This window comes from Leucoraja erinacea, chromosome 24, assembly GCF_028641065.1.
Source record: "Leucoraja erinacea ecotype New England chromosome 24, Leri_hhj_1, whole genome shotgun sequence".
Taxonomy (NCBI): Eukaryota; Metazoa; Chordata; class Chondrichthyes; order Rajiformes; family Rajidae; genus Leucoraja; species Leucoraja erinaceus.
Window position 1 is genome coordinate 32,158,650 of NC_073400.1, and position 26,716 is coordinate 32,185,365.

A 26,716-nucleotide genomic window follows, 5' to 3' on the forward strand; every position below is an offset into this window, starting at 1 on the left:
CCATTGGATTTCGGAGGAGTGGTCTATCTTGCTCCTCTTTTATCGTTGGTTGTGGCTGTGCGCATGCGCTGTGTTTGGCGGGAGGTTGTTGTCCGCTGGCCGTGCCGTCGACGAGCAGGGATTTCGGGGGCATCGACATATAAAAACAAACCGGCGCCGGTCCCGGTCCCACATCACACGGCGACATACAAACACCCACAGGTGCAGGAAGCTGAAGATCGGTGTGAAATGTCGGCGGCGTTGGGCGTCTCTCCCACCAGCTCTGGGACTGTGGCGCAGATTCTCCATCTCCCTTGTAGCCTCTATATCTACACTGACACTTTTACCAGAGGATTTTTTAAACATTTTAAACTCAATATATTGTTTAACCCTTATCACCCAATCTGAATAACACTTCATAATTGAAGTCATACAGCACAAAACGGGCCCTGAGGCCCAACTTGTCCACGCCGACCAACCTGCATTTGGCCCATATCCCTCAAAACCTGTCCAATCCAAATGTCTTTTAAATGTTGTGATAGTCCCAGCCTCAACTACCTCTGGCAGCTTGTTCCATACAATCATCACCCTCTGAAAAAGCTGCCCCTCGGGTCCCTATTATATCTTTCCCCTCACCTTAAACCAATGTCCTCTGGTTCTTGATTCCCCAACTTTCTATTCCCCTCGTGATTTTATACATCTCCATAAGATCACCCTTCAGGTTCCTGCGCTCCTAGCCTGTCGAGCCCCTCCCTGTATTTCAGGCCCTCAAGTCCCCCACACTCCAGACGTACTTGCTTTGTTAGAAAAAAACTGAAGAACCCAGGGTACAAGGAGAAATGAATATTTGATGTTTTTGGGTTGAAAGTTTGCTTTTGGACAGGAACATTCCTTTCCTTCCACTGATGCTGCTCGACCCACTGGGTTCAGCAACAGATTGTTTCAGATTTCGGTGTTTGCAGTATCTGTGTTCCTGTGGGATTACAAGGGGTTAATGTTTGAAAAAGCGGCGATAGAGACCACAAGTAACTCCAGCTTCAGGAACGGATTCTTCCCCGCTGATAATAGTCCTCTCAAAAGCTATGGGTGGAGTCCAGATTTTCCAACCTACCTCATTGAAAAATAAAAAGGGTATCAAGTAAGCCAACTGGCGAGAGATCTGATTGTCCCAGTGTATAATTTGGATAATGCTAGTATGTAGGAAAAGCTATTAGAAACGCTAACTGAGCTTTATATACTAGGAGGGGAATTTAATATGGAAGTAGGAAGGTTCTGCCATGGCTATACCATATCTGGAGCATATACCATATCTGGAGCAATTTGTACAGTACTGATCTCCCTATGTAAGAGTATTGGTTTGATTCTCATGTTGGAGATTGTCATTCTCAAGCACATTTGTGGCTTAGATATTTCTTTACACTTACCAGCTTGTGCCTGATGTTGTCTAGGTCTTGTTGCATCAGTGGTCATCCCTATTCCTGACCATATAATGAAAGGAAAGTCATAATGAAGCAGCTAAAGATGATTGGGCCTGAGAAACTGTCCTGAGAAATCCCTGCAGTGCTGCCCTATGTTTGGTTAAATTTACCTCCATCAACAATAACCATCTTCCTTTGCGAGGTATGTCTCAAGGTATTTTCTCCGTGATGCCACGCTGGATCAAGTGCTGTCTTGATGTCAAGGGCAATCAGTCTCACCTCACCTTTATAATTCAACTCTGGTCATTATTTAGCCTTCACAAAACCAAAATTGATTAAGTGGAGCTTAATAATGCTGCGAGTGACATTTTACAACATTTGCTGATGATTGGGTAAATTGATTGGGTGGACAGCTGGATTGTATAGAGCAATGTGACTATACTGGAAAAAAATGGCTAAATGCATGGATAATTCTGGATTGTAAGTCTGCAGTTTGACTATGAGGATAGCTGTTGCTTTATCCAGTGCTCATTTCTAGAATCACAGAATAAAAATTAGCTCTTCAGCCCACCATGTTCATGACAAACATTTTGCCCACCTATCCCATTTATCCGCATGAAATTCAAATCCACTCTGCCTGTGTACATGCCTGCCTAAATGTTTCTTAAATGTAGTGATTGATTATGATTCCTTTGAAAGTACATTTCAATTATCAACCACTTCCTTGGAAAAAAAAATCACCTCAAATCCCATTTAAACTTCCGTCCTTTCACCTATGTTCTCTTGTTCTTTAATGCTCCTACAGTGGGAAAACGATTCTATATACCCTATTGAAGACATAATTTATATACCTCTTTCTTGTCACACTTAGCATCCTTCAGTCCAGTGAAAAACTCCAAACTATCCAATCTCTGTTTATCAATATTAATTAGTGCCCTATACTGTATTTGACTTCCTAAAAAGGTATTGTCTCCCAATAAAATTCCATCTGCGGATGTCCAGCCCAGCTTTCCATCTGATCCGTAAGCAGTTCCCAGGTTACATAAAGCTTCCATTCCTGACAACTGTCTGTAAACCGATTTTTCCGTGACTCACAAATGAACAATTTCAATGAGGTTCAATCAACACAAGCACTTATTTGTTGTCTTCCCCTATGTAGTTACCATGGTACAGAATCAGAATGTTTCACATCCCATTGGCCACTTTTAATAGCCTAAATATACCAGTGGATATTGTTTGACAAAGTATTATACGTGTCAATAAAGAGCGTGTCTTGTCCAGTCCAAAATAAATTTCTTAATGATCTTCCACTGTGAACCAGTAGCCAGCATGCTTCACAAACAATGGTTTCCATTTGATTACAGCGAACTTAAGTACAGAAATTAAATATGATAACAATTTTAATAGAGAGGTTGCTGTAGAAGGATATAGTCAGACAAAAGAAAAGATATTGATTCTGATTTTATACAATGCTGCAACATAAACGTTCTATTTATTAATCCTATATATAAACATAGTACGATGATGTTTTTTAATTACATCACTTTAAAATGTGATAAATTTACATAAAAGTTTAACTTCAAAGTAAAAGACCAAGCAGTCAGGCAAATGATTTAAAATAGGCCAATAATAGTTCCCTCCATCTTAACTATGAGGAATAATGTGCAGATTTTTAACATTCTGCTTAATGTTTAAACAGATCTTTGTTCTGCTGATCTTTGTTCAGAACCTGTTGTTGAAATAAATGGTCATGTATCCAAGAAATCTGGTTGAAAACCATTTTGTTCCTCCCTTTTGGAATGCCAGTCTCTGTTCATGAAACGAATGACTGTGTGACCATATATTATAGGTAATGTGGAAACATTGCACAGTTCCAGCAATATTACCAGGGCACCCTCCATTACGTCAAGAATAAAGCTATATAGTAACTCAACTCATCACAACATGGCAATGATATTCAAACTTTTTGGTAAGTATGGTTTGTTAAAATATATTTGGAAAATATACAATTAAGCTATTGTAAGCAAAGAGTTATAATGATTTGGAATAAAAACATGAAATGATGGAAAACGTAGCAGGTTAGACAGCATCTGTGTGGGGGGTTGTCAAGACCTTTGACGTGTCAACATGTCACCCATTCCTTATCTCCAGAGATGCTGCCTGTCCCTCAGAGTTATTCCAGCATTTTGTGTCTATCTTTGGTGTAAACCAGTATCTCCAGTTAGTACCTATAGATTTCTAAAACCACTGATCAATGATCCCTTTTACTGGCATCAATATTGTTTATCAAGATGGTTTTAAGTAAAACTAGTAAGATCATAGTTCAAATTATATGGATTATAAGTCAAGGCCTCTAGATACAGTTCAGTTACATAACCATGATGCTTTATGTTAAGAATCCACGACAAATTATGCCTGGATAACTCTCCACAAGCCTTCAGTTTTGAAGGGCATGTGGTGCCACCTGATGGGCAAGCCACTTACTGATTGAACCTTCGTCACCAGAACTGGGCCAATCACAGGGAGATGACAGTTGCAGATGACAATTGACAGTTGGAGATGAGAACCTCAGCTCGAGCCCACGAGTCAACAGACGTGTGGTGCTCCTCTCACGGCAACAAGCATCTACAGTAACTGTTCTAACTAAGCGCGATCATTTTCAGGTTTTAAAGAATGCCTAGCCTATCTCGTGCATTACTTGATCAAACACTGGTGGGTGGACAGAACAAATCCATCTTCTGCATCCATAACTACCCACTCACAAAAATACCCATTGGGAACATATTGGAATCTTGATCTAGGTTAGGATCAGTGTTATTATTGAAGCAGTTGTCCCGCTATTTTTATGGAGAAATTACATGAGGGAAACAATATTGTCCTGATCCGTTGTGCCAGACTCATTTCCACATGCGCCTAACCTATGATTATAGTGATTATCAGTGACAAAGCAGTAAGGAATAAGTTGTCAGGTTTTGAGAGGTGTACGAGGAGCAAGGTGCAGGTCATCCTCAACAACTCCGGGCACCCCCACCATGAAACTCTGGAGGGTCAGAGGAGCACACAGAACAACAACCCGCTCCTCTCCCTGCGCTGTAAAATCTAATGGCTGCAGCGTTTCAGGAGATCCTTCACCCATGCAGCCATTAGATTATATAATACTGACGGTTAAGCTATATGGGGATGCTTTGCAGTTTTATTAGTTATTGGTTTTTTTTAGTGTTTATTGCTTTTATGTATTGTCCGTATTTTATGTATTGTCTGCTTTATGTTCTGACTGTGTTGGCTCCTGGACATCTGAATTTCCCTGAGGGGATTAATAAAGTATTTATTATCTATCTATCTATCTATCTTATGTCCCAATACTTCCAATGTGCAGTTCTCATCCTAGTATTTTTGAATTCTTTCATGATTTTATCCTTCCGATCTTTTCTATTCTTTGTCAACCCTATCAACACCATGCTCCTTTGATTCTAATCTTTTTTACATCCATCCTTTGCCCAACTACAGGCCTGGAGCCTTTAAATATCTGTCCTTATATTTCCTTTTTAAACCATGCACCCCACTACTCCCACCCAAATCTCGTGCCCTCCCTCATGTCTACTCTTTCCTTTCAAGAACCTTTTCAATCCTAATTTATTGGGCATTTTCATTTACCCTGTTTGCTTCTTTGACCGATCATTCTATGAAAAGTCAGTACATTTTTGAAATTTTAATTGTTTTTTTTTTATATTTTATTTTATTAGAAGTACAGTCATATGGCACCAAAGTGCCTAATATATATTTTCATAATACATTTTATGTACAACTTCTTTTTTTTTTTTGTTACATTGAAAAAAGATGAGAATAAGAAAAAGAAGTTAGATAGTAAAGGATAGAAAGATGTGAAATATATAGTGTGAAGAAAGAAAACGAGTAAATGAAGAAAGTTGAGAGAGAAAATAGTGAAAAGAAAATAATATAAAAAAGAAAAGGAGATCATTATTTATAATCTTGACCAACCCTCGTCCAGTCCTGAAAGTTATTTTTTACAATTTTTTACAATGTTGCACCATATGATTCCAAAAAAACGACGAATGGAGACCAACTCGTTATGAATTGGTCTGATTTATCCATTAGGAGGAATCGCATTTCCTCAAGATAAGCGGTGTCCAACATACTTGCAATCCACATTTTAAGCGTTGGTATTGATGTACCCTTCCAAAATTTAAATTTTTTTTTTTGCTATTATTAAACCATAGTTAAGGAATAGATTTTGAGATGTGGTCAATTTATTCCCATCTTCCATTACACCAAATATAATAATTTCAGTATTAGGTTCCATTCTTGTCTTGAATAATTTTGTAAATATTTCAAAAATATCATTCCAAAATCTATAAAGTTTTATGCAGGAAACTAAGGAGTGTGTTATAGTTGCCTTTTGGGCTAGACATTTATCACAACTGGCGGATATATTTGGATAAAATTTGTTCAATCTTGTTTTTGAATAATATAATCTATGTACAATTTTAAATTAAATTAGATTATGTCTTACATTAATTGAACATTTGTGAATATATATCAGGTATTTTTCCCATTTAACCTTCGTAATTTTTATCATTTTAATTGTAATATACAAATTAGTTGATTGTCTAATACTATTCTTTAATGAAAATGAAAAAATAAGCTTTTTGACTTTTTTTTCCACAGTGGGATTCTTTATATTTTTGCAACTACAATTGGGTAAGTCATAGTATTGTCATCAAATGCCAAAGCTACTTCTAGTCAGCATATCTCAGCAATCACTTTCATTAAAGTATTGTAAATTATTATTATTATTGTTATTATTAAACTTTTAGGTCCAGATAAAAGACGACAATACATAGAAACATAGAAATTAGGTGCAGGAGTAGGCCATTCGGCCCTTCGAGCCTGCACCGCCATTCAATATGATCATGGCTGATCATCCAACTCAGTATCCCGTACCTGCCTTCTCTCCATACCCTCTGATCCCCTTGGCCACAAGGGCCACATCTAACTCCCTCTTAAATATAGCCAATGAACTGGCCTCAACTACCCTCTGTGGCAGAGAGTTCCAGAGATTCACCACTCTCTGTGTGAAAAAAGTTCTCCTCATCTCGGTTTTAAAGGATTTCCCCCTTATCCTTAAGCTGCGACCCCTTATCCTGGACTTCCCCAACATCGGGAACAATCTTCCTGCATCTAGCCTGTCCAACCCCTTAAGAATTTTGTAAGTTTCTATAAGATCACCTCTCAATCTCCTAAATTCTAGAGAGTATAAACCAAGTCTATCCAGTCTTTCTACATAAGACAGTCCTGACATCCCAGGAATCAGTCTGGTGAACCTTCTCTGCACTCCCTCTATGGCCCATCCTCAGATTTGGAGACCAAAACTGTACGCAATACTCCAGGTTTGGTCTCTATGAAAGCCAACATACCATTTGCTTTCTTTACTGCCTGCTGCACATGCATGCCTACCTTCAATGACTGGTGTACCATGACACCCAGGTCTCGCTGCATCTCCCCCTTTCCCAATCGGCCACCATTTAGATAATAGTCTGCTTTCCCTTTCTTGCCACCAAAATGGATAACCTCACATTTATCCACATTATACTGCATCTGCCAAACATTTGCCCACTCACCCAGCCTATCCAAGTCACCTTGCAGTCTCCTAGCATCCTCCTCACAACTAACACTGCCCCCCAGCTTAGTGTCATCCGCAAACTTGGAGATATTGCCTTCATTTCCCTCATCCAGATCATTAATATATATTGTAAATAGCTGGGGTCCCAGCACTGAGCCTTGCGGTACCCCACTAGTCACTGCCTGCCATTGTGAAAAGGACCCGTTTACTCCTACTCCTACATAGAATACATTGCATATAAAAACACCATAAAATACATATAAAAGCTTAGTAAATTACTTATGAGCATCATAAATTATATACAAAAACACAATACATGGTTTAAAATCCAGAATAAAAAGAAAGATCAGTGTGTCCTACTATGAGACAACTATACTAATGTCTCCACAACTGGGATTGCTAGCGTGTATATGTTTGATAAGACCAAGCTAATTTCAATTTCTGAGTAATTAATCCTGCAAATAAATTAACACATATGATTTCTTAGGTTAGCTTATATGGTACTGACTCCTACAGCCACAAATATTTTACTTGCACCACACCATCTAGGTTTCTTCAGCAGTATTCTCATTGCATCATTATACACTACTTTAAGTCTCTGTATACTTGTTTTTCTGTAGTTTGACCACAGATGTGCAGTATAGAGTGGTGTACAATATGCTGTAAACAGAGACACCTTCATTATATCTGTACACGCACCAAACTTGCGTAAGAGGATAGCCGGTTGTACATACAGCATACGCCGTTGCCTATAAATATCCTCATCATCTGTCATTTGTTCTGTAATAAAATGTCCAAGATATTGTACCTTATTACAGACACTAAGATTATTGTCAGACAATTTAGGAAATCAGGAAAATTTAGACATTTATCCTCTTTGGTTCTACAGATCATAACAGCTCTTTTACCAGCATTATATTTGATATCATGTTCCACACCATACACAGAACATATAGTAAGGAGCTGCTGGAGACCAGTGCTAGCTGGACTAATGACCACAAGATCATATGCATACATAATATGGTTCACTAAAGTATTACTGATCATGCACCCAGTATTACAGGTTTACAGGCTATTAATCGACAATCTTAATAGAAATTGTGTTTCAAGTGTGTATTTATTTATTTTTTAATTAATGTTTTTAAACTACTTTAAAAATGTCCATTTCTACAACAAACCAGTGACATTTAGAAGGTTGCAATTATTTGTTGCTACGGTTTTGGACTTTTAATAAAACATAACAAATGATTACATTTAGGCATGATTAAGTTTTACACTGAATACTTATCCTGAGATAAATAACATATTTTATCATAACATGTTTTATTTTGTATATTGCAGGCAGTACTTATATCATTGTTTGTTATTTCACAAACTGGGCACAACACAGAACTGGAATTGGTCGGTTTGCGGCTAAGGATATTAATCCTTTTTTGTGCACCCATTTGATTTATGCTTTTGCTGAAATAACTGAAGATTATAAAATTTTTATCAAAGATCCAAAGAAAGACAGTTCTTTAAAAGCATTTAACGGTCTCAAGTCTAGGTGAGTGGGGATGCGTTCCTCAGCAGTTTACTTATAACCAAAACAAATTCTTAATCTATAATTCTTTCTCATGTTAAATGTTTTCATCCTTGAAAGCAGTTGGACTTTTGAGAAGCAGTTAGTGAAGCCTATGGAAACACAAGAGACAACAAATGCTGGAATCTTTATCAAAAATAAACTACTGAAGGAATTAATTGGGTCAGGCAGCATCTGTGGAGGGGAATGGACAAACAACATTTCAGGTTGGCTGCCTGTCCCACTGAGTTTGCCAGCTTTTAGTGTCTATCGAGCCTGTGCTTGGTCTCCCAATGTACAGGAGTTGACACCTGGAACAGCAGATGAGGTTGGAGGAGGTGTGTGAACCTCTGCCACTGGTGAAAAGACTGCTGGGATCCTTGGATGCAGTCGAGGGGGGAGGTAATTGGACAGGTGTTATATCTCATGCGGGGTTGCAGGGGAAAGTATCTGGGGAGGGGGTGGTTTGGGAGGGAAGGGATGAGTTGACCAGGGGGTTGCGGAGGGAATGGCCTCTGCGGAAAGCAGAAAGAGGTAGAGATGAGAAGATGTGGCCAGTCGTGGGATCCCGTTGGAGATTACTAAAATGTTGGAAGATTATAGGCTGATGGGGTGGAAGGTGAGGACAAGGCGGACTCTCCTAGCTACATAGGGGGGGAGTGGGAGCAAGAGCGGAGCTGCGGGAAATCGGGGCTAAGAGCCTCATCTATAATGGAAGAGGAAAACCCCCGTTTCCTAAAGAATGAGGACATCTCCGAAGACCTAATATGGAAAACCTCATCCTGGACGCTGATGTGACGAAGACGGAGGAATTGAATAGGGGAGTAGTAGGAAGTTGGGTGGGAAGAAGTTTAGTCTAGATAGCTATGGGAGTCAGTGGATTTGTAATTCGATGTGATAACAGCAGAAGAGAGGTCTGTTCAAAGGTCTGATGACAGCAGGAAAAAAGCAGTTCTTGAAACTGGTGATTTCAAACCTTTGCATCTTCTGTCCGATGGGAAGGGGGAATGGCCTGAGCGTGAGTGGGCCTTGGTTATGTTGGCTGCTTTCCTGAGGCAATGGAAAGTGTATACAGTGTAGATCAAGAGGGGCCTGGTTTCCATGATGGACTGGGCTGCACTCACAACTCTGCAATTTCTTGTGGTCTTGGGCAAAAAAGTTGTCATACCGAGTTATCTGGATAGGATGCTTTCGATAATGCATTTGCAATGAGATTCATTAGAGATGTATTGAATTTCCTTCTGAGGAAGTTAGAAGCATTGGTGTTCTTTTTTTAGCTGTGGTATCAATGTGATTGGACCAATTCAAATTGTTGCTGATGTTTACATCTAGGAGCAAAGCTTTGGCCAATTTCCACCAGCACCATTGATGGTGATTGTGGTACGTACTCCATCACTCCTTGTGAAGTCGATTATCATCTTCATTTTTTTAACATTGAGAGATTGTTGTCTTGCCACCTTGCTACTAGGTTCACTATCTCCTTCTTGTACTGCATCTTGATGTCCAGCCCAGTATACTGGTGCCACCTGTAAGCATGTAAGTGGATTTAGAACAGAATTTGGTCACGCTGTTGTAAATGTATAGGGAGTATAGTAAGGGGCTTAATACTCAGCCTTATTGAGCACTGACGTTGAGGATCATTGGGGAGGATGTTTTGTCACATCCTAACTGATTGTGATCTATGGATCAGGAAGGTAAGGATCTAATTGCAGAGGGGGGTACTGAATCCTATGTCCAGCAGTTTGGTTGAAAATGTGTTGTTGAAGACAGAGCTATGGTCAATAAATAGTATTTCCTAGGATGGAGCGAGACTGAATAGGCAGGAATGTTATCAAGTTGTGGAGTTTATTGTCACGCACAACTGTAGTGATGTACAAGTTCAATACAAATCTTGTTTGCAGCAGTATCATAGAAACATAGAAAATAGGTGCAGGAGTAGGCCATTCGGCCCTTCGATCCTGCACCGCCATTCGATATGATCATGGCTGATCATCCAACTCAGTATCCCATCCCTGCCTTCTCTCCATACCCCCTGATCCCTTTAGCCACAAGGGCCACATCTAACTCCCTCTTAAATATAGCCAATGAACCGGCCTCAACTACCTTCTGTGGCAGAGAATTCCACAGATTCACCACTCTCTGTGTAAAAAATGATCTTCTCATCTCGGTCCTAAAAGACTTCCCTCTTATCCTTAAACTGTGACCCCTAGTTCTGGACTTCCCCAACATCGGGAATAATCTTCCTGCATCTTATGTAAATGTGATATTTGTTATTTCTTTTTAAATACTTTGCAAATATTTCTAAACACCTGTTTTCACTTTTTTTATTATGGGGTATTGTGTGTAGATTGATGATACGAAAAATGAATTTAATCCATTTTAGAATAAGGCTGTAACGTAACAAAATGTGAAAAAAGTGAAGGGGTCTGAATTATTTCTGAATGCACTGTACGCCTTCCACTGAATTGACCAGAGATTCATTGTATTCATCTGGTAACCTGAACCTCATCCCCGTTCTGTGCCTGCACAAATTATCTTATTCATTTCATGGACTTTTTGTGTGTTCTGTTTATAAAGTAATTTTCCAATACATTTCATAATTTGCCCATATGAGGGTCATTTCTTTCTTCTGCTACTTACGTCATTGTCCACACTACTTGCAACATCTAAGCCACCTTGGCAGTACTGCATCTTTCTGCTTTTCACCACAAGTACTTCCTTTTGTAGGTCATCCAGTATTTCTAGCTTAAGTTTGCGAGCTTTGCAGCTTTGTATGTCTGTTTAGTTTTGATTTATCATCGTTATGTGTACAAGATACAGTAAAAAAAAGTAGTTTGTGTGCTATCTGGATAAAGCATCCATGCATGTGGAAAAATCAAGCCATCTATGTAGTATTACAGCTACGAAAAAAATGCAGAAAATGAGAGAATACAAGGCCTGCAACGGGGTAGATTGGGGGATCAGGAATACATCCTCAGCTTATAAGAGGTCCGTTCAAGAGTCTGATAATGGAAAGAAGCTGGAACGTGTGTTTACACTTACAAGGTTTTGTATCTTATCCGTGATGGGAGAGAGAAGCAGACAGAATGAACAGGATGAGTGGTCCTTTATTAAGTTAGCTGCATTCCTGAGGCAGTGTGAAGTGTAGATAAATTGCTTTATGTGGGGTAAGATTTGTTGGAGACATGCTGAATTTCCTTAGTCCACTGAGGAAGTAAAGGGGCTGGTGTGCGTTTTTGGCTGTAGTGCTAATGTAATTGGACCAGGACAGAAAGCGGATTATATTTACCCCTAAGAACTTGAAGCATTAAATCATCTCCACTTCTGCACTATTGATGAGTGTGCACTCCACCCTGCTTTCCAAAGTCAGACTAGCTTCTTTTTTCTTGCCGACTTTGAGAGTGAAGGAGAGCTTGTTATCTTGAAACCACTTTTCTAAGCTATCTATCTCCTTCCTGCACTCTGCCTCGTTGTTGTTTGCGACCAGGCCTACTATGGTGATGTTATTGCGCAAACTTGTAAATGTAGTTAAAGCAGCATTAAGTCGCACAGTGCAAGTGTATTGGGAGAATAGTGTAAAGGCTGAGAATACAGCCGTGCGGAGAGCCAGTGTTAAAAATTATTGTACAGCATGCTTTATCTTATATCCCCACTGACTGTGGTCTATGGGTCAGAAATCAAGGATATAGTTGCAGGGGGAAGAGGGGGGTTGGTGGTGTTGAGTGTGAGGTTCAGTAGTTTGGAGATGAGTTTGATTGGACATGGTGTTAAAGGCGGAGTTATAAACAATTAATATGTAGGTGTCTGCATGTGAAATGTTATGCTGGACTCTTTGATTGTACAAATAAGTAAGTAAGTAAGTATTTATTTATTTATATAGCACTTTTAAATCAAATCACATTGAAGCCAAAGTGCTTTACAGAGAAGAAATTAGATGACCATACATCCATATAAAAGAAAAAAGAAAAAAAGACACAATACACTATAGGATTCAACATGAATGTCCCCCCACAGCAGAATCAACACTTTCCACTGTGAAGGAAGGCACCAAAAAGTCCAGTCCTCCTCCTAGTCCACCCGAGGTCGGGGCCTATTTGAGGCCTCCGCAGCCAGTCGCCACAACGGCGGCCCGATGTTATAGGCCCTCTTGCCGGGAAGATGGAACTCCGGCATTGGGCGAACACTCCTCATATATAATAAGCCACTATTTCAAGGACAAGTTTGTAATTTTACAAAATCACAATCATCTGCTAATAGTTTAGGTTTCGTTAAGGAAGATTCATTGGATTTTCCGTGTTTCTGTCTGCATGAAAAGAAATAATACTAATCAACTGAAACTGTAACATTTTTACCATTGATAAGATTGCTTGCATGAAATCCAGTGACATGGGCATTGCTGTACTAACTTCACTTAATTACATGGCTCACTGACTCAAGTCAATCTATTATACAAATCAGGAAGAATCACACCTAGTTTTCAGTATTTTAATTCAGGTACATTGCTAAATTTCATAGCTTCAACGAGAGCACTTCTGACGATATGTCACGGTATCTCTTAAGATAATAGAAAGTGGGCAGTGATTCAAAGTTACATCAAGGACACATAATTACCTAAATGGAAAGCACACTGAGGAATACCATTCTTGCTATGGCTTAATTCTTGATAATCTTCTTCACTGTCTACGATATCACTTATTTTAATGTAATTTGCAAACTTACTAAGTATGCCTTGTGCATTCAAATTGTTGATAAACTTGACATACAGGAATGGAACCAACACCAACCCCTGAGGAACAACACAAGTCATGGACAACCAGCCGGAAAAAACAACTTTTCACCATCACCTTGTTTTTTACTATTGTCAATTATGTAAGCAATTACCTAGCTCTCTCTCTGTATCCCATTTGATCTAACCTTCCAGAACAACCTACCATGCCAAACATTATCCAAAAATTCTAACATTTGTGAGACACGATATCCCATGCACAATGCCATTCAGATGGTCTCTACCTGAATAAGGCTGGTGGACATTTAGCTACTAAATTGGGACGCGTGAATGGAGAAAAAATACAGTCAAATTGCTTGCAACAGTTCGAAAGCAAATTGCGAATGCAGGCAGTTCAGCTATAACATGTTCTTATAATGAAAATAGGATATAATATGATTGATAATTTAAGGAATGCTATTTATATTATGCTGATTGAATTGGTTATAACACAATTTTGATTAGGATGTAGAAAATCACAAGATTTGTTTTGGAAATCACTCTTTACCATTTAGAATGAGCTTCCAGTGGAAGTGGTGGAGGCAGGTTCGTTGGTATTAAAAAATAAATTGGATAGGCATATGGATGAGAAGGGAATGGAGGGTTATGGTAAGTGCAGGCAGGTGGGACTAAGGGAAAAAAGTTGTTCAGCACGGACTTGTAGGGCCGAGATGGCCTGTTTCCGTGCTGTAATTGTTATATGGTTATATCTCTCCCCTCTATTTCAGCAGTCTGAAGAAGACTCGTGACCTGAAACATTGTCTGTTTATTTCCCTCCACAGATGCTGCCTGTCCTGCTGAGTTCCTTCAGTACTTTGTTTTTTCACTCAACATTCCAGCATCTGTAGTCTCATGTGTCTTAAAGCAGGAAAACAACTGTGTTGAAAAATATTATTTCTAGGTCACCTCCTCAACGTAATCAAACACCCTTGTCTCTTACCAACACTTTTTATTGGATGTGTTTCTGAGTCTATATGCTAGTGCATCATCCTCAAGTTTGAAGAATTTGCTGTCATCTTCAAAGGGGAAGACCGGGAATCCTACATCTATTAGTCATTTGGATTCACCCTACTTGATATTAAGGAACAGCTAAGAGCACTGGGTTCAAAAAAGGCTGGCCAATATTGGAACAGTGGAACTGAAAACCAGCGTACTTTTCCCTCTTGCCAGTGTTCCAGTACAGTTATGGCAGCAACTCTACCTGACAACTTGAACAAATACCCAATTTTGTTCTGTCCATAAGAAGCAGGACATATGTGGTCTGGTTCACTATTGCAACCCTCAGCAATTTGATGGATGAAGTTTTTGAGCCACACAAGTGCCATGCAATGAAGCCAAGAAGGTAACAGGAGTAGGTCACCTGGCCCTTCAAACCAGCGCTGTCGGCACTAAACCTCTCAAATTCCCTATCTTAAAAACCGATCTACCTCCACTTTAAATATCTTAATGATTTAGCCTCATCTCTTTAATAGAAAATTTCAGAGATCACCATCTGTAAGAAGAAATTTCTGCATACCTTGATTTTAAGACCACATCTTCTTGGTCAATGAATGAATGAATGAATGAAAACTTTATCTCGATATCTACTCTGTCTGCCCCTTTATTATTTTATGTTTTTTTTTCAATCAGATCATTCCTCATTCTTTTAAACGCTAGACAGCATTTTAGCCTCTCTTGTTAGGACAATCTCCTTATTCCCAGGAATAAACCTGGCAAATCTCCTTTGGTAAAGAGGCCAAAGCTGTATGTGTCTCTTTTTGTAAACCAGCAGCTGCAGTTCCTTGTTTTAAAGTGCGTCACTTCAGATGTGGCTTCACTAATACCCTTGTCACTAAACTTCCTAATTTCTAAACTCCAACCCCTTTGCAACAAAGGCCAATATGTCACTTGCCTTCTTAACGACTTGCTTCACCTTTTTGTGATTCGTGCAAAACCCACATCCCTCTGTACTTCACCCATATGCAGCCCCTTTCTATTTTAGTGAAGATCTGCAACAATAGAGATTCTCACTGCCAATTCGGTGGGCATGACCATCACCATGTTCTTCCATCATCAGCATTGTTGGGTCAGAGGGTAGAGGTCATTAACTGGAATCTTTGCTCGACCAACCACGACTACAGTGGCTGGGTATACTGGACCATGGAACCTACCTCTGGACTCTTTCCACTATTAATTTTTAAAGTGTTCCTTAAAAACACAAGGCCAAATTTTCTGCCATATCCCCAGATAATCTCATCATATCTTATCTTAAGGTTATTTTGAAAAGGTGCTTGAATAAGTTTTCCTTTAGACCACTGAGACCAATATCTGTTACCAACATTATGAAGGTTTACTTCAATTATTTTTTTTTTTAAATACATGAATTTGATTTATTTTTTAAAGGAATAGTGAATTGAAGACACTTCTTGCTGTTGGAGGTTGGAACTTTGGTTCCTTTCGGTAAGAGTTTGTAATGAGGATATATTGGTAAAATATGTACGTGTAACTAATGTAAAATTCCCATCAATAATTACTTGATGCCGTTTTGCAAGCTATCCACAGTATTCCAAATGGAATATATAAATGCCACGAGCAATTTTTAAATTATTACTAAACTGTAAATGTAAACTATTCACTTTATTAACTTTAACTTAAGTTTAGTTCAGATTAATGTTATATTTTACAAGTTATTGACTTTTTAAAACTTAAATTAACTTAAAACAGCTCCACAACTTGCCGTCCGTGCCTACGCAGTTGGGGGAGGGTTGCCATGCGCGAAACAACGGAGATCTCTGGCATCACAAAGGGAACCCGTCAGCCGCGCCTGTGCAGTTGAGGCCTTTGCCGATTTTCAGATCACCTTTGTTTTTATCCGCGAATACTTGCCTGACCTCACAACGGGGACCCAATGGCTTCACGGATAAGTTTTGTTCTATTTTACAAACGCCACCACGGGTCCTCTATTCACTTTAACTTAATTTCTGTCATCAACGGCACAACTTTGAACGCGGTAGTCGCTCTTGCGCAGTGCGGGTCCATCAACCTCCCATCTGTAACCACTTATCAGGTTTCGTCCTGCCCCTCTCTTCCAGCATTCTCCCCCGCCTCCCCTCCACAATCAGCTTGAAGTAGGGTCCCAACCCGAAACGTCACCTAACCATGTTCTCCACAGATGCTGCCTCACCCACTGAGTTACTCAGCACTTTGTGTCTTTTTTTGTAACCAACATCCACAGTTCCTTCTTTCACCATTCTACATTTACTGCTTATTCTAATTGAATTCGTGGCCTGATTCCTACATTTTAAAGTTTAAATGTATGTGAATTTTAAATAATACTAGCCACCAAACCCTTTCCCATTCATGTGTGCTGATGAGAGGACCGTGATTTTACAAGAGTCCACTGAATCCAATTATTTCCTCTTGGCTTGTCCTGATTTAGCACAGACCAGGAGGCTAAATCTGGAACAGAAATGCATTTTTCCATAAAATGTGAAATTTGATTTAAATTTTAAAATGCATATAGATTTATATTTAAGAAGTATACACAGATTGAAACACATAACAACATTTTTTATTTCTTTACTGTTCCAGTTTTAATAAAATGGTGAGTACTCAGTTAACTAGAGCAATATTCATCCAATCTGTGATTACCTTCTTGAGGCATTATCAGTTTGATGGTTTAGATTTGGATTGGGCGTTCCCTGGTGTACCAGGAAATCCACCAGAAAACAAACATCTATACTCAAAATTGATTCAGGTAAGAAAGCCAACATTTAATTTTATATCTCTGATGACCAATGTTATGAAATAATTGAATATATAATGTGGCATACTCTCAAATCAACCTCCTCCCTGGATTTATTTTCAGTTTAAAAGTTTTCAATTAAAAAATATAAGAGAATTCTTGTTCTGGTAAATGACAATTAAATTTTATTTTATAGAGGAGATAAGAGAGGTGATGTATTATTGTTGTGGATACATTTTTCCTTCACAGTATCAAAATACTTGAAAGGAGAATATTGTACAAAATTTGACTGACCCATATATGGAAATATTAAACCAAAATGCCAAGCTTTGTTAAAAATGTCTGCTTTTAGGGTTATCTTATTGGGGAAGGAAGAAGCAGAACGTTTAGGGAGGAAATTTCTAAGTTAAGGGCTTTGCTACGGATATCTCAGTTATCATTTAAGGGGCAGTTAAATACATGATTGTATAGAGCCCAGATTTGGGGGAGCTCTGATCTTATGTGGACCAAAGATAACTGTTTTGGTCTACCAGGACTTTAGATGGAGGAATTTCTTGTCATCCAATGATGCATAATGGAGATTACATTTTTGCAGGTCATATAATAATATTAGGTTGCTTCTTAAGACTATTAGGTACACCACTATCTCTGAGGGCTGGTAGTATTTCTTGCCTGGAATGGTTTGTTTAAAATCCCAATTGGCAGAAATGTGCCATGTATTTCTCATCCATTTTGACTTTGGGTAAATCGGCTGGTTTAACATCAGGTCTTTTGCATTTCAGTGGCAAATGTCTTTGGTAGCAGCATGAATAGGAAATGTAGTTAAAACACTGAAACCTAAATTATCTGTCGTAAACTTTCATCATAATTTCCTTGACTTTGGTTCTACAATATTATTCTAATTATTTTGCTTACCTTTAGGAACTGAAAACCTCATTTATACTTGAGGCAACAAAAGAAAGTAAATCTACATTATTGCTTTCAGCTGCCGTAGGTGCAGGAAAAAAGACCATTGATAATAGTTATGAAATACCCAAGATTATTAAGTAAGTTTCGCTGGAGATTAGAAGACTGAGGGGGGACCTCATTGAAACGTACAGAATAGTGAAAGGCTTGGATAGAGTGGATGTGGAAAGTTTCCACTAATGGGGAGTCATAGCCTCAGAATTAACGGATATTCTTTTCGGAAGGAGATGAGGAGGAATTTCTTTAGTCAGAGGGTGGTGAATCTGTGGAATTCTTTGCTGCAAAAGGTTGTGGAAGCCACGTCAGTGGGTATATTTAAGGCAGAGATAGATAGATTCTTGATTAGTACGGGTGACAGGTTATGGGGAGATAGGAGAGATAAATCAGCCAAGATTGAATGGCGGAGTAGACTTGATGGGCTGAATGACCCAATTCTGCTCCTATCACATGATCATGATCAATGAATGGTGGTGGCGGATATTGAAATTTGAAAGACTTTTACATAGGCACATGGATTTGCAGGTAATGGAGGGATAGAGATCATGCGGAGATTAGTTTATCTTGGCATCTGTTCGGCATGGATATTATGAACATAAGGGCCTGTTCCTATACTGTACTGTTCAATGACGTGGGCCAACATTATAATCCCCAGGCTTGAAGGTTGTAGTAAGCAAAGCAAGTTCCAGGCCATATGGTGGATTATATAATTGAACTGTCAACAAGGTACCAGTTCCCCATGGTTGTCAATCTTGCTGTCACAGAGGGTTAACCCTCATATTGGTTTCCTCAGCGCATACCAAACATTATCTGACACCTATATCTTTTTAGGCCACGTTGTTCATTAGTTGTGCTACCAAGACATCCACAGTGATGGACATTAAATGTCTTCTATCCAAAATACATATCGATTCTGCTTGCTCTCTGTGTCAACATGGAAAAGTACTCATTCACCAGCTGGGGGAGGTGATTGACACATGATTTTCTTGCTACATTTCAGTTGATACCACAAAATGTATACATGAGTCAATATCAAAGATTTATAAGTCCAGGCACTTAATTGTCTGATACTTTGAAATGTTTAATTGGAGCTGGATAATAGGGGAGTAACCTCGGAGGTTGGTTAATAGTTTTGATTCTGTCAACATGATTAACACAGATTGTGGCTTGCTTAATCACTGCCACATTTAGAACACTTCCTCAGATGTTGTTAACAAGGTATCTGTGGGTCAACAGGAGGGGGTGTGTCTATCTGTGCTGAATTTTATCCATAGATCAAGATAGTACAAGCTGCCTGGCTTTTCATATCATACCCGTGTCAGTAGTTTGATATAACTGAGTAGTTTACAAGTGAATTTCAGATGCAGTGATGTCCATCTCACTATTGGTGTGGAGTTACATGCAGGTCAACAGATAAAAGACAACAGATTTATATAGCTTTAAATGACAAGCTTATTGTATTATCTGAATTTGAATCAGGCAGTATCAACTTGTTTGCAACAGGGAGAATAATCTGAAATATTTTGCATCCTAATTGTTCTCTGTATTACTCCATTAAGTCCCAATGAATTAGTATTGCTGGATAGTATAGATAGTATTGTATTGCTGTTTGTGAATAATATATTTTACTGCATTTGAATTTTTGTAGATATCTGGATTTTATTGGTGTGCAGACATTTGATTTCCATGGTCCCTGGGACAATTTCACAGGTCACAACAGTCCCCTGTATCCTCGGAAAGACAAAAGGGGTGATTCTATGTATTTAAGTGTTGTACGTTTGTAAATTCCTATTAAAGCTGTCATTACATTTGGTTTCAATTCTGAATCATTTTCTGGAAAGAGGTTTCAAAATGTGCTTAATCTTTCTTGAACTGTTGTTTGAATTGCAACCTGCAGGACTTTGCTATTAAATACTACAGAGGAAAAGGTGTACCAGGAAAAAAGCTGATAGTTGGAATTGCCACTTATGGGCGGAGCTACAACCTCTCAACTTCATTTAGCGGAGTTGGTGCCCCAATAACTGGTCCTGCACCAAGCGCCAAATACACAAATGAATCTGGTGTCATGTCAAATTATGAGGTGATCATTTGTGAGAATATTTATTAATTCAGCATATCAAAACTAATTGCTATTTACATTGTTTTTTTGTGTTTGTGACTAAATGTGTGATATAAGCCCATTCATGGAGTCATACAACACAGAAACAGATCCTTCTTCCCAAATTGTCAATGCCAGTCAAGATGCCCCATCTAAGCTAGTCCCATTTGACCGTGTATGCCTATATCCATCTAAACGTTCCTATTTATGTACCTATCCAAATGTCTTTTAAATATTATTATTGTAACTGTCTCAAATATATCCCCTGGCAGCTTGTTTATATACTGACCATCCTCCAAATTAAAAAAATATGTTCCTCAGGTTCCTATTAAATGTTTTCCCTCTAACATTAAACCTTTTCCCTCTAGTTCTTGATTCTCGCACCCTGGGAAAAAGACAGTGCATTCACATTATCTATTCCCCTCATGATTTAATACATCTCTCAGTGGAGATGGCCGTCTCGCTGTGCTGATGTGATCTTATGATAATAATTAAGAACAATTACATTCTGACATCCAGCTTCAGATCTCCCTCTGAAGGGCCAGGAAAATTACACTTCCCTCTTAACAGCAAAACTACATTTGTTCTTCGCCATGTGCACAACAACAAGAGAACACCTGTCAATCGAATGACAAAATGGCAATTTATTAAATCATTTTATTAGGCTGTTGGCCGAGGAGTTTTTTTGTTCAAGTTCGTGACCCAACTCATGGAACGACCTTAATTTTTAACATATTGTGTAAAAATATTATATAAATCAACTCGTCAAGAACAAAACCTGCACATTTTTATAAATATTAAAAAAACTTCCAATTTTCCATGTAGTAATTGTCCAATCAATGCACATTTGACATTGTTGACATTGGTCGGACACAAATTGACCAATCCCGCGTTTTGTTTTATGGTCGCTAGGCAGCGAGGACCCTCGGACCCGTTGGGTCGCAGACCCCAACGCAATATTCCACCTCTCCACCAATTCCAATATTGCAGGCCAGTGGGGGGAGGGGCTTTCTGGAGCACTAGTATGGGTGTTGTGGGCTGAAGGGACTGGTTTCAAAATCACATAAAGAGCACTCACAGTTCAGTAGACACTCAGTGGTGTGTAGATTCCCAGCTCAGACTGAGAGTCGTGACCTCTCCCTTGTCAGACTTCTGGGTTTATAGTCCCTCTCCCCCCCCCCCCCCCCCCCCCCCCCCCCCCCAGAAGGGGCATGGCCTTAATCGCTGTGATTGACAGGAGAGAGAATCTCAAGATTTTTTAAACACTAATAACTCTTTTATTTTTCATTGATGGGAATAATCCTCGTGGCCTGATCATCGGAGGACTGAGTACGAAGGCCAAAAATCACAGCTGTACGTGGTAGCGTTTTTTCAAACAACAACGCAAACAGGAAGTGGTCAAGATGAGACTTTTAATTATATTAATGATGTGAACTGTTAAATAAAAATGATAAAAAACAAATGTAGAGCTAGGGTCCATCAGTCAGTCTGTCGGTTGGGCCTGTCAGTAGGCCGATGGATGCTGTGGAGGATCGGTCGGGCCGCCGGTGGGTGGTGAGAGTGGTCGGTCCGTCAGTGGGTCGTGAGAGTGGCCGGGCCGACGGTGGATGGTGAGATTGGTCGTCTGCTAGTAGGTGCTGCGAGTGGTCGGACAGCCGGTGGCCGGTGGTCGGATGGCCGGTGGGTGCTGCGAGGGGTTGGTCGGGCTGTCGGTAGGCCGGTGTTGCAGCGCGCGAGCAGTCAGTCTGATGGAGCCAGTGCTATGGGGGTGTTGAAGGTGGCCCGGGCAGCATGCAGGGCAGTGCTGCTCCCCACCATCATCACCACGATGATCGAGAAGGTCATGCACGGCGAGGTGGACATGCTGCGGGGCCACACGTACGGAGCCCGCAGCCGATTCCAAAGCTGCTCCAGCTCCAGCCGTGGGCAGCTCTGGAAGGGTTAGTATAGGGTTAAGCATTTTCTTGTTAGTGGAAGATGTCTTAGCCTTCCCCCAGCCTGGCACTGCCCCAGTCCCGCTATGGCCATGACCCCACTCTGCAATTGGCAGTCAGTGGGGTTCAGTAAATGGGGGAACCCATAGGAACTGCCCTCACCCATTAATTTGGCTGGTTCAGGAGCCGGACCTCTGCGGCAGTCTCATTCAAAAAACTCACTCACAATTATATTCATGATATTATTTTTATATAATATAATTAAACATAATTATATATGACTACTGTCATATTCATCTCTTATATATGGTATAATAATATATGGCTTAAATAGACTGCAACATGGAAATAGGCTCCCCATGGTGTAATATGGGCATGGGACATATGGCGCTTACTTTTTTGATCTAATTTTCTAATTAGTTTAATTAATTAATGTGCAACTTTTGGCTGACGAGTTATGACTTCCTTCTCAAATATATTTTATCTAAATCTGTGCAAAATTTCATGTAATTCCGAGACATGGGTCACGAAAGTTGATTTCTAGACACATTTTTGATGCTCGCCCCACAGCTTATATGCAGTGGAGATGATAACATAAACATGGTAGATATTTTGTTTTATTTCACAATAAAGGTGTAGATGCCAATTCACAATGAGTAACAATATTAATTCTGTCTCATTAACAGATCTGCGACTTTCTGAAAGGTGCAAACTATTTTTGGGATGAAGATCAAAAGGTTCCATATGCAGTCAAGGATCATATATGGCTTGGATATGATAACCTACGAAGTATTAAAGTCAAAGTACAGTTTGTATATTAAGAAATTGGCAATGAATGATTTTATTCCAATTAATTGTGAGGGAAAATATTATAATTCTGTTTTGAGTTAAATATTTATTAGTTTTTAAATTAATTCTGAATTTATGCAGACTACATCCTGCTATTTTTTTTAATGGACTGGTGAAAACTACAAAGCCTGATATAGTAAAAGATGATACAAGCTTGTTGGTCAGAGTTTAATTCCATGGAATATTCCGTACATTGTTCTGTTTTATAAGCAATTTGATTGTGCACTATACAGCAGTAGTGAAAAGAGAATCATTTTGTGACACATTCACAAATGATTTTCAGTAGCCATTATCCGACTTGGAATAAAACTCACATCCTCAATGCTTCTGGAAAAAAAGTGACCATTAACAATCACCCACATCATTAAGACTCTGCATACCATCAAGAGTAGTTCTGTTAATCAAATAGTAGCTGACAAAGTATTTCAACTGAAACTTTAGCTCTTTTTATGTTTACTCAGATATGCCTGACCTACTGAGTGCTTCCAGCATTTTGTTTTGTTTCTGGATTTCAGCTTTTTTATTTCACTTTCTTCTAGATTTTGTCCAGAAAAGCATAGTAGATGTTCCCAGCAAAGAGCTTTGCATAAGAGACAAACTGGTAGGCAGGTGTGAAGATCATCAAGTTATTCAAAGGGCACACACAATTGTCATGTCAATTTCATTAGAACCAATGTGGCCACAAGCTCCATAAATGGACCAGCATGTTATGAAACAGATTGCATTCACTATTTAATTAATGTTTTGAGGGATCTCAGGGGGCCATTGAGTGGATAAAATTACTGACATTTACAGTATGTGTGAGGGTTTTCACGTCAACATTATATTCAAGAAATTGATTTTTCTTTGATGGGTGGTATCTCTTAAATGAAAAGAAGGAAAATGGTGGAGAAAATCTACACTATTACTAAAACTCTCATCTTGTCCTCTTCCGGTTTGTGTGTTTTGTTTAATTTGAACAAAAATGGTACCCTATTGCGCTAGGTTTTTTGGCCGCCTTACGCACCGTTCTCCTCTGCTCCAAGTGCACTAAGATTTGTTCCGATCAGTGGAATATTACAAAAGTTATGAAGGTTTAAAAAATTGTGAGATCAGCTGATTGGTCTTCTCGCCTGTCTGTCATCATGAAGGTAACACCCCTTCTGGCACCCGCTGTCAATCACCGGGGAGAGGAGAAAAAAACCCCGGAGGTGGGGCTGAGTCCACAAGCCATGCTGATTGAGTCCGCAAGGCGTGCTGAGTGAGCCCGCAAGAGTGGTGTCGGGGAAGCCCCTGTGTGGAGTCGGGGAAGCCGCTGTGTGGTCAGGGAAGCCGCTGTGTGGAGTCGGGGAAGTCGTTGAGTGGAGTCGGGGAAGCTGCTGAGTAGAGCTGGGAGGTGCTGTATTGTGCTGTGGCTGGTGGCCGCTGTGGAGTCCCTCCCCCCACACACCCCCCTCCACACACCCTCACCCCCCTTTCCCACCTTCCCCTTCCTCCCCACACCCCCCTCTCCCCCACACCTCCCCTTTACCTCTCCTCCGTTCCCCCCACCCCCCTCCCACACACATCACCCCTCCCCCCCTCCACATAACACAACCCTCCCCCCCTTTACCCCTCCCCCCCCCCCCCCCCCCGACACACCACCCCTCCCCCCCACACCGTCCTCTCCCACACACCCTCTCCACCATGCACACCCCCACCACCCCACCCACACACACACCCTAAAACCCCTTCCCCCACCCCGCTCCCCCCCCACACCAACCCCCTCCCCACACCACCTCCCTCCCCTCAGGTGTTGAAAGCTACGGTAGTTAATCACAGGTGATCATTCTGAAGAAAGTATACCTAGAAAGAGATGAATGAAAGCAGAAAAATGAAAATAAAAACACTGGAACTGTGAGATATAAAACACTGTAGATGGTGGAAATATGAATAAAAATAAAAAGTGGTGGAAATACTCAGCAGGTCAGGCAACATCTATTGAGAATGAAAGAGTTAAGATCATAGGTCAATTAACTTCCATCAATGCTTGCCAGTATTGATATATTTGAAATTGTAGATTTTGGTGTTTAGGGCTGCAAAGTGCCATTGAAAGATGGGCTGCTGTGCCTGAATCATTGGAATAGGAGAAGTAGCTAATAGTTAATTTACGTTTGTAGGTCGACTGGTTAAAGGAGCGTAAATATGGAGGAGTTTTAGTGTGGACCATTGATTATGATGATTTACATGGACATTGCCAACGTGGATCAAATCCTGTATTGGTATATATAAACCAACTGTTCACAGCATCTTCAGGTAAAAGATTTGCCCTTATTGCAGCTATACTTTATGTATTGATCTGAGGTAGTGGTAATACTTGTTATTGATATATAGCTTAATATTATTCATCGGACCAACTCCTCCGTGCTAAACAAGATATCTATCTATGCTAGTCCCATTTGCATGCGTTTGGCCCATATCTATCTAAACCTTTTCCATCCATGTTCCTGCCCAAATGTATATAAATACTAATAATGTTTTTACTGCCAATCAAAATGTCTTGGATGCAGTCAATTGAATTATAAAAGATCATTTTGTTAGGCAATCTTATTGAAATTGTTAGGGTGTTTAGCCAGATAAATACTGGGAGGATATTTTCCATACAGGACCTAAAACCAGAGGGCCAGAGTAAAAGGTGTGCATTTCAAACTGGGATTAGGAATAATTTCCTCACCTAAAGGATTTGCAGTGTTTGGAACTTCTCACCACAGAAAGCCTGAAAATATTCAAGGATAATATGGATTCTTAATCAAGACCTCTGATTCTGTCTTTAGACTCTGTGTGACATATTGAGCTTGCCAGCATTGTCCAGATGCATTAACTTTGTTAATTTTATCTGCATAAATCTGAGAGACCAAATTATCTTGTTTTTCTTACTATATTAGATTCGCAGTTAACTACATCCAGAATGAAAATATTTGTGCTAGTTTTGGAAATAATGATGGCAATATTATATTGATGATGCTTCAACAATAAAGATTGCACTTGCATTGACCTGGAAGATCCTAGTAAATCTGTCTTTGCTCAGACAACAGCTATCGATCATGAATATTATCTTTACGATCTGGCCTATGTCGAGAACTGTTGGAACTAGCCTTAAAACATGTCAGTTGAGATAGAGTATCAGCAGAATGGAATATCAACCAGTTGAGTGTTTGTACAATTGACAATCTAATTCTTCTGTACTAACTAGAAATGTGTAATTTGAATCGATGTTGGAGATAAATAATATTCAAAGAGGGAACGTGCAGTTACAGAAATCACAAAGACTTAATTTTTCCCATATAGTTTCCATAGTGTCTTTGATGGAGACCTTCAATGGTGAATTGGGCGAAAAAAATGCCATCCTGATTAGTAATTTGACACATAATCAACATATTTTCAAACTTTGTTCTATAATATTCACAAGCCACAGAAACAACCAACCAGTCCATAATGGCATCAATCATTAAAACCACAGTATGAATCACAAAATGTTATCTTTAGGTTACTTCCATAAGGTCCCAGTTTAAGGCAATATAATTTAAGATGTTTGATACTGTTATACAGAAGATAGACACAAAAAGCTGGAGTAACTCAGCGGGACAGGCAGCATCTCTGGAGAGAAGGAATGCATGACGTTTTGGGTCTCGACCCGAAGCATCACCCATTCCTTCTCTCCAGAGATGCTGCCTTTCCCGCTGAGTTACTTCAGCTTTTTGTGTCTATCTTCGGTTTAAATGAGCATCTGCAGTTCCTTCCTACACAAAGTTATACAGTACAGTTT

At 39.6% G+C, this 26,716-nt stretch overlaps 1 protein-coding gene across 5 annotated transcripts; it reads left to right on the forward strand.

Moving 5' to 3' along the window:
* LOC129708934 (acidic mammalian chitinase-like) lies at positions 1 to 26,506 on the forward strand. Of its 5 annotated transcripts, none has more exons than XM_055655011.1 (13): positions 1 to 201; positions 1,428 to 1,599; positions 3,204 to 3,366; positions 6,084 to 6,116; positions 8,380 to 8,584; positions 15,747 to 15,803; positions 16,935 to 17,100; positions 18,010 to 18,134; positions 19,700 to 19,823; positions 19,949 to 20,131; positions 22,770 to 22,886; positions 25,071 to 25,206; positions 25,836 to 26,506. In XM_055655011.1, exons 3-13 carry the CDS (start codon positions 3,342 to 3,344, stop codon positions 25,907 to 25,909), a joined length of 1,245 nt encoding a protein of 414 aa, XP_055510986.1. In that variant the 5' UTR covers positions 1 to 201; positions 1,428 to 1,599; positions 3,204 to 3,341; the 3' UTR covers positions 25,910 to 26,506. The 5 variants fall into 5 exon arrangements, with proteins under 5 accessions (XP_055510986.1, XP_055510987.1, XP_055510988.1 ...); XM_055655009.1 differs by having other exon boundaries at positions 2 to 201; positions 3,247 to 3,366; XM_055655012.1 differs by lacking the exon at positions 1,428 to 1,599 and having other exon boundaries at positions 3,247 to 3,366.
* Positions 26,507 to 26,716: the final 210 nt, after the last annotated feature.

What these genes read in the sequence shown, in the direction of transcription:
- LOC129708934 (XM_055655011.1), top strand. Translation starts at nt 3,342, where the DNA reads ATGGCAATGATATTCAAACTTTTTG. An exon ending in TTTAACGGTCTCAAGTCTAG is followed by an intron (nt 8,585 to 15,746) that starts GTGAGTGGGGAT and finishes TATTTTTTAAAG; the next exon opens with GAATAGTGAATTGAAGACAC. An exon ending in ACTGTTCACAGCATCTTCAG is followed by an intron (nt 25,207 to 25,835) that starts GTAAAAGATTTG and finishes TTACTATATTAG; the next exon opens with ATTCGCAGTTAACTACATCC.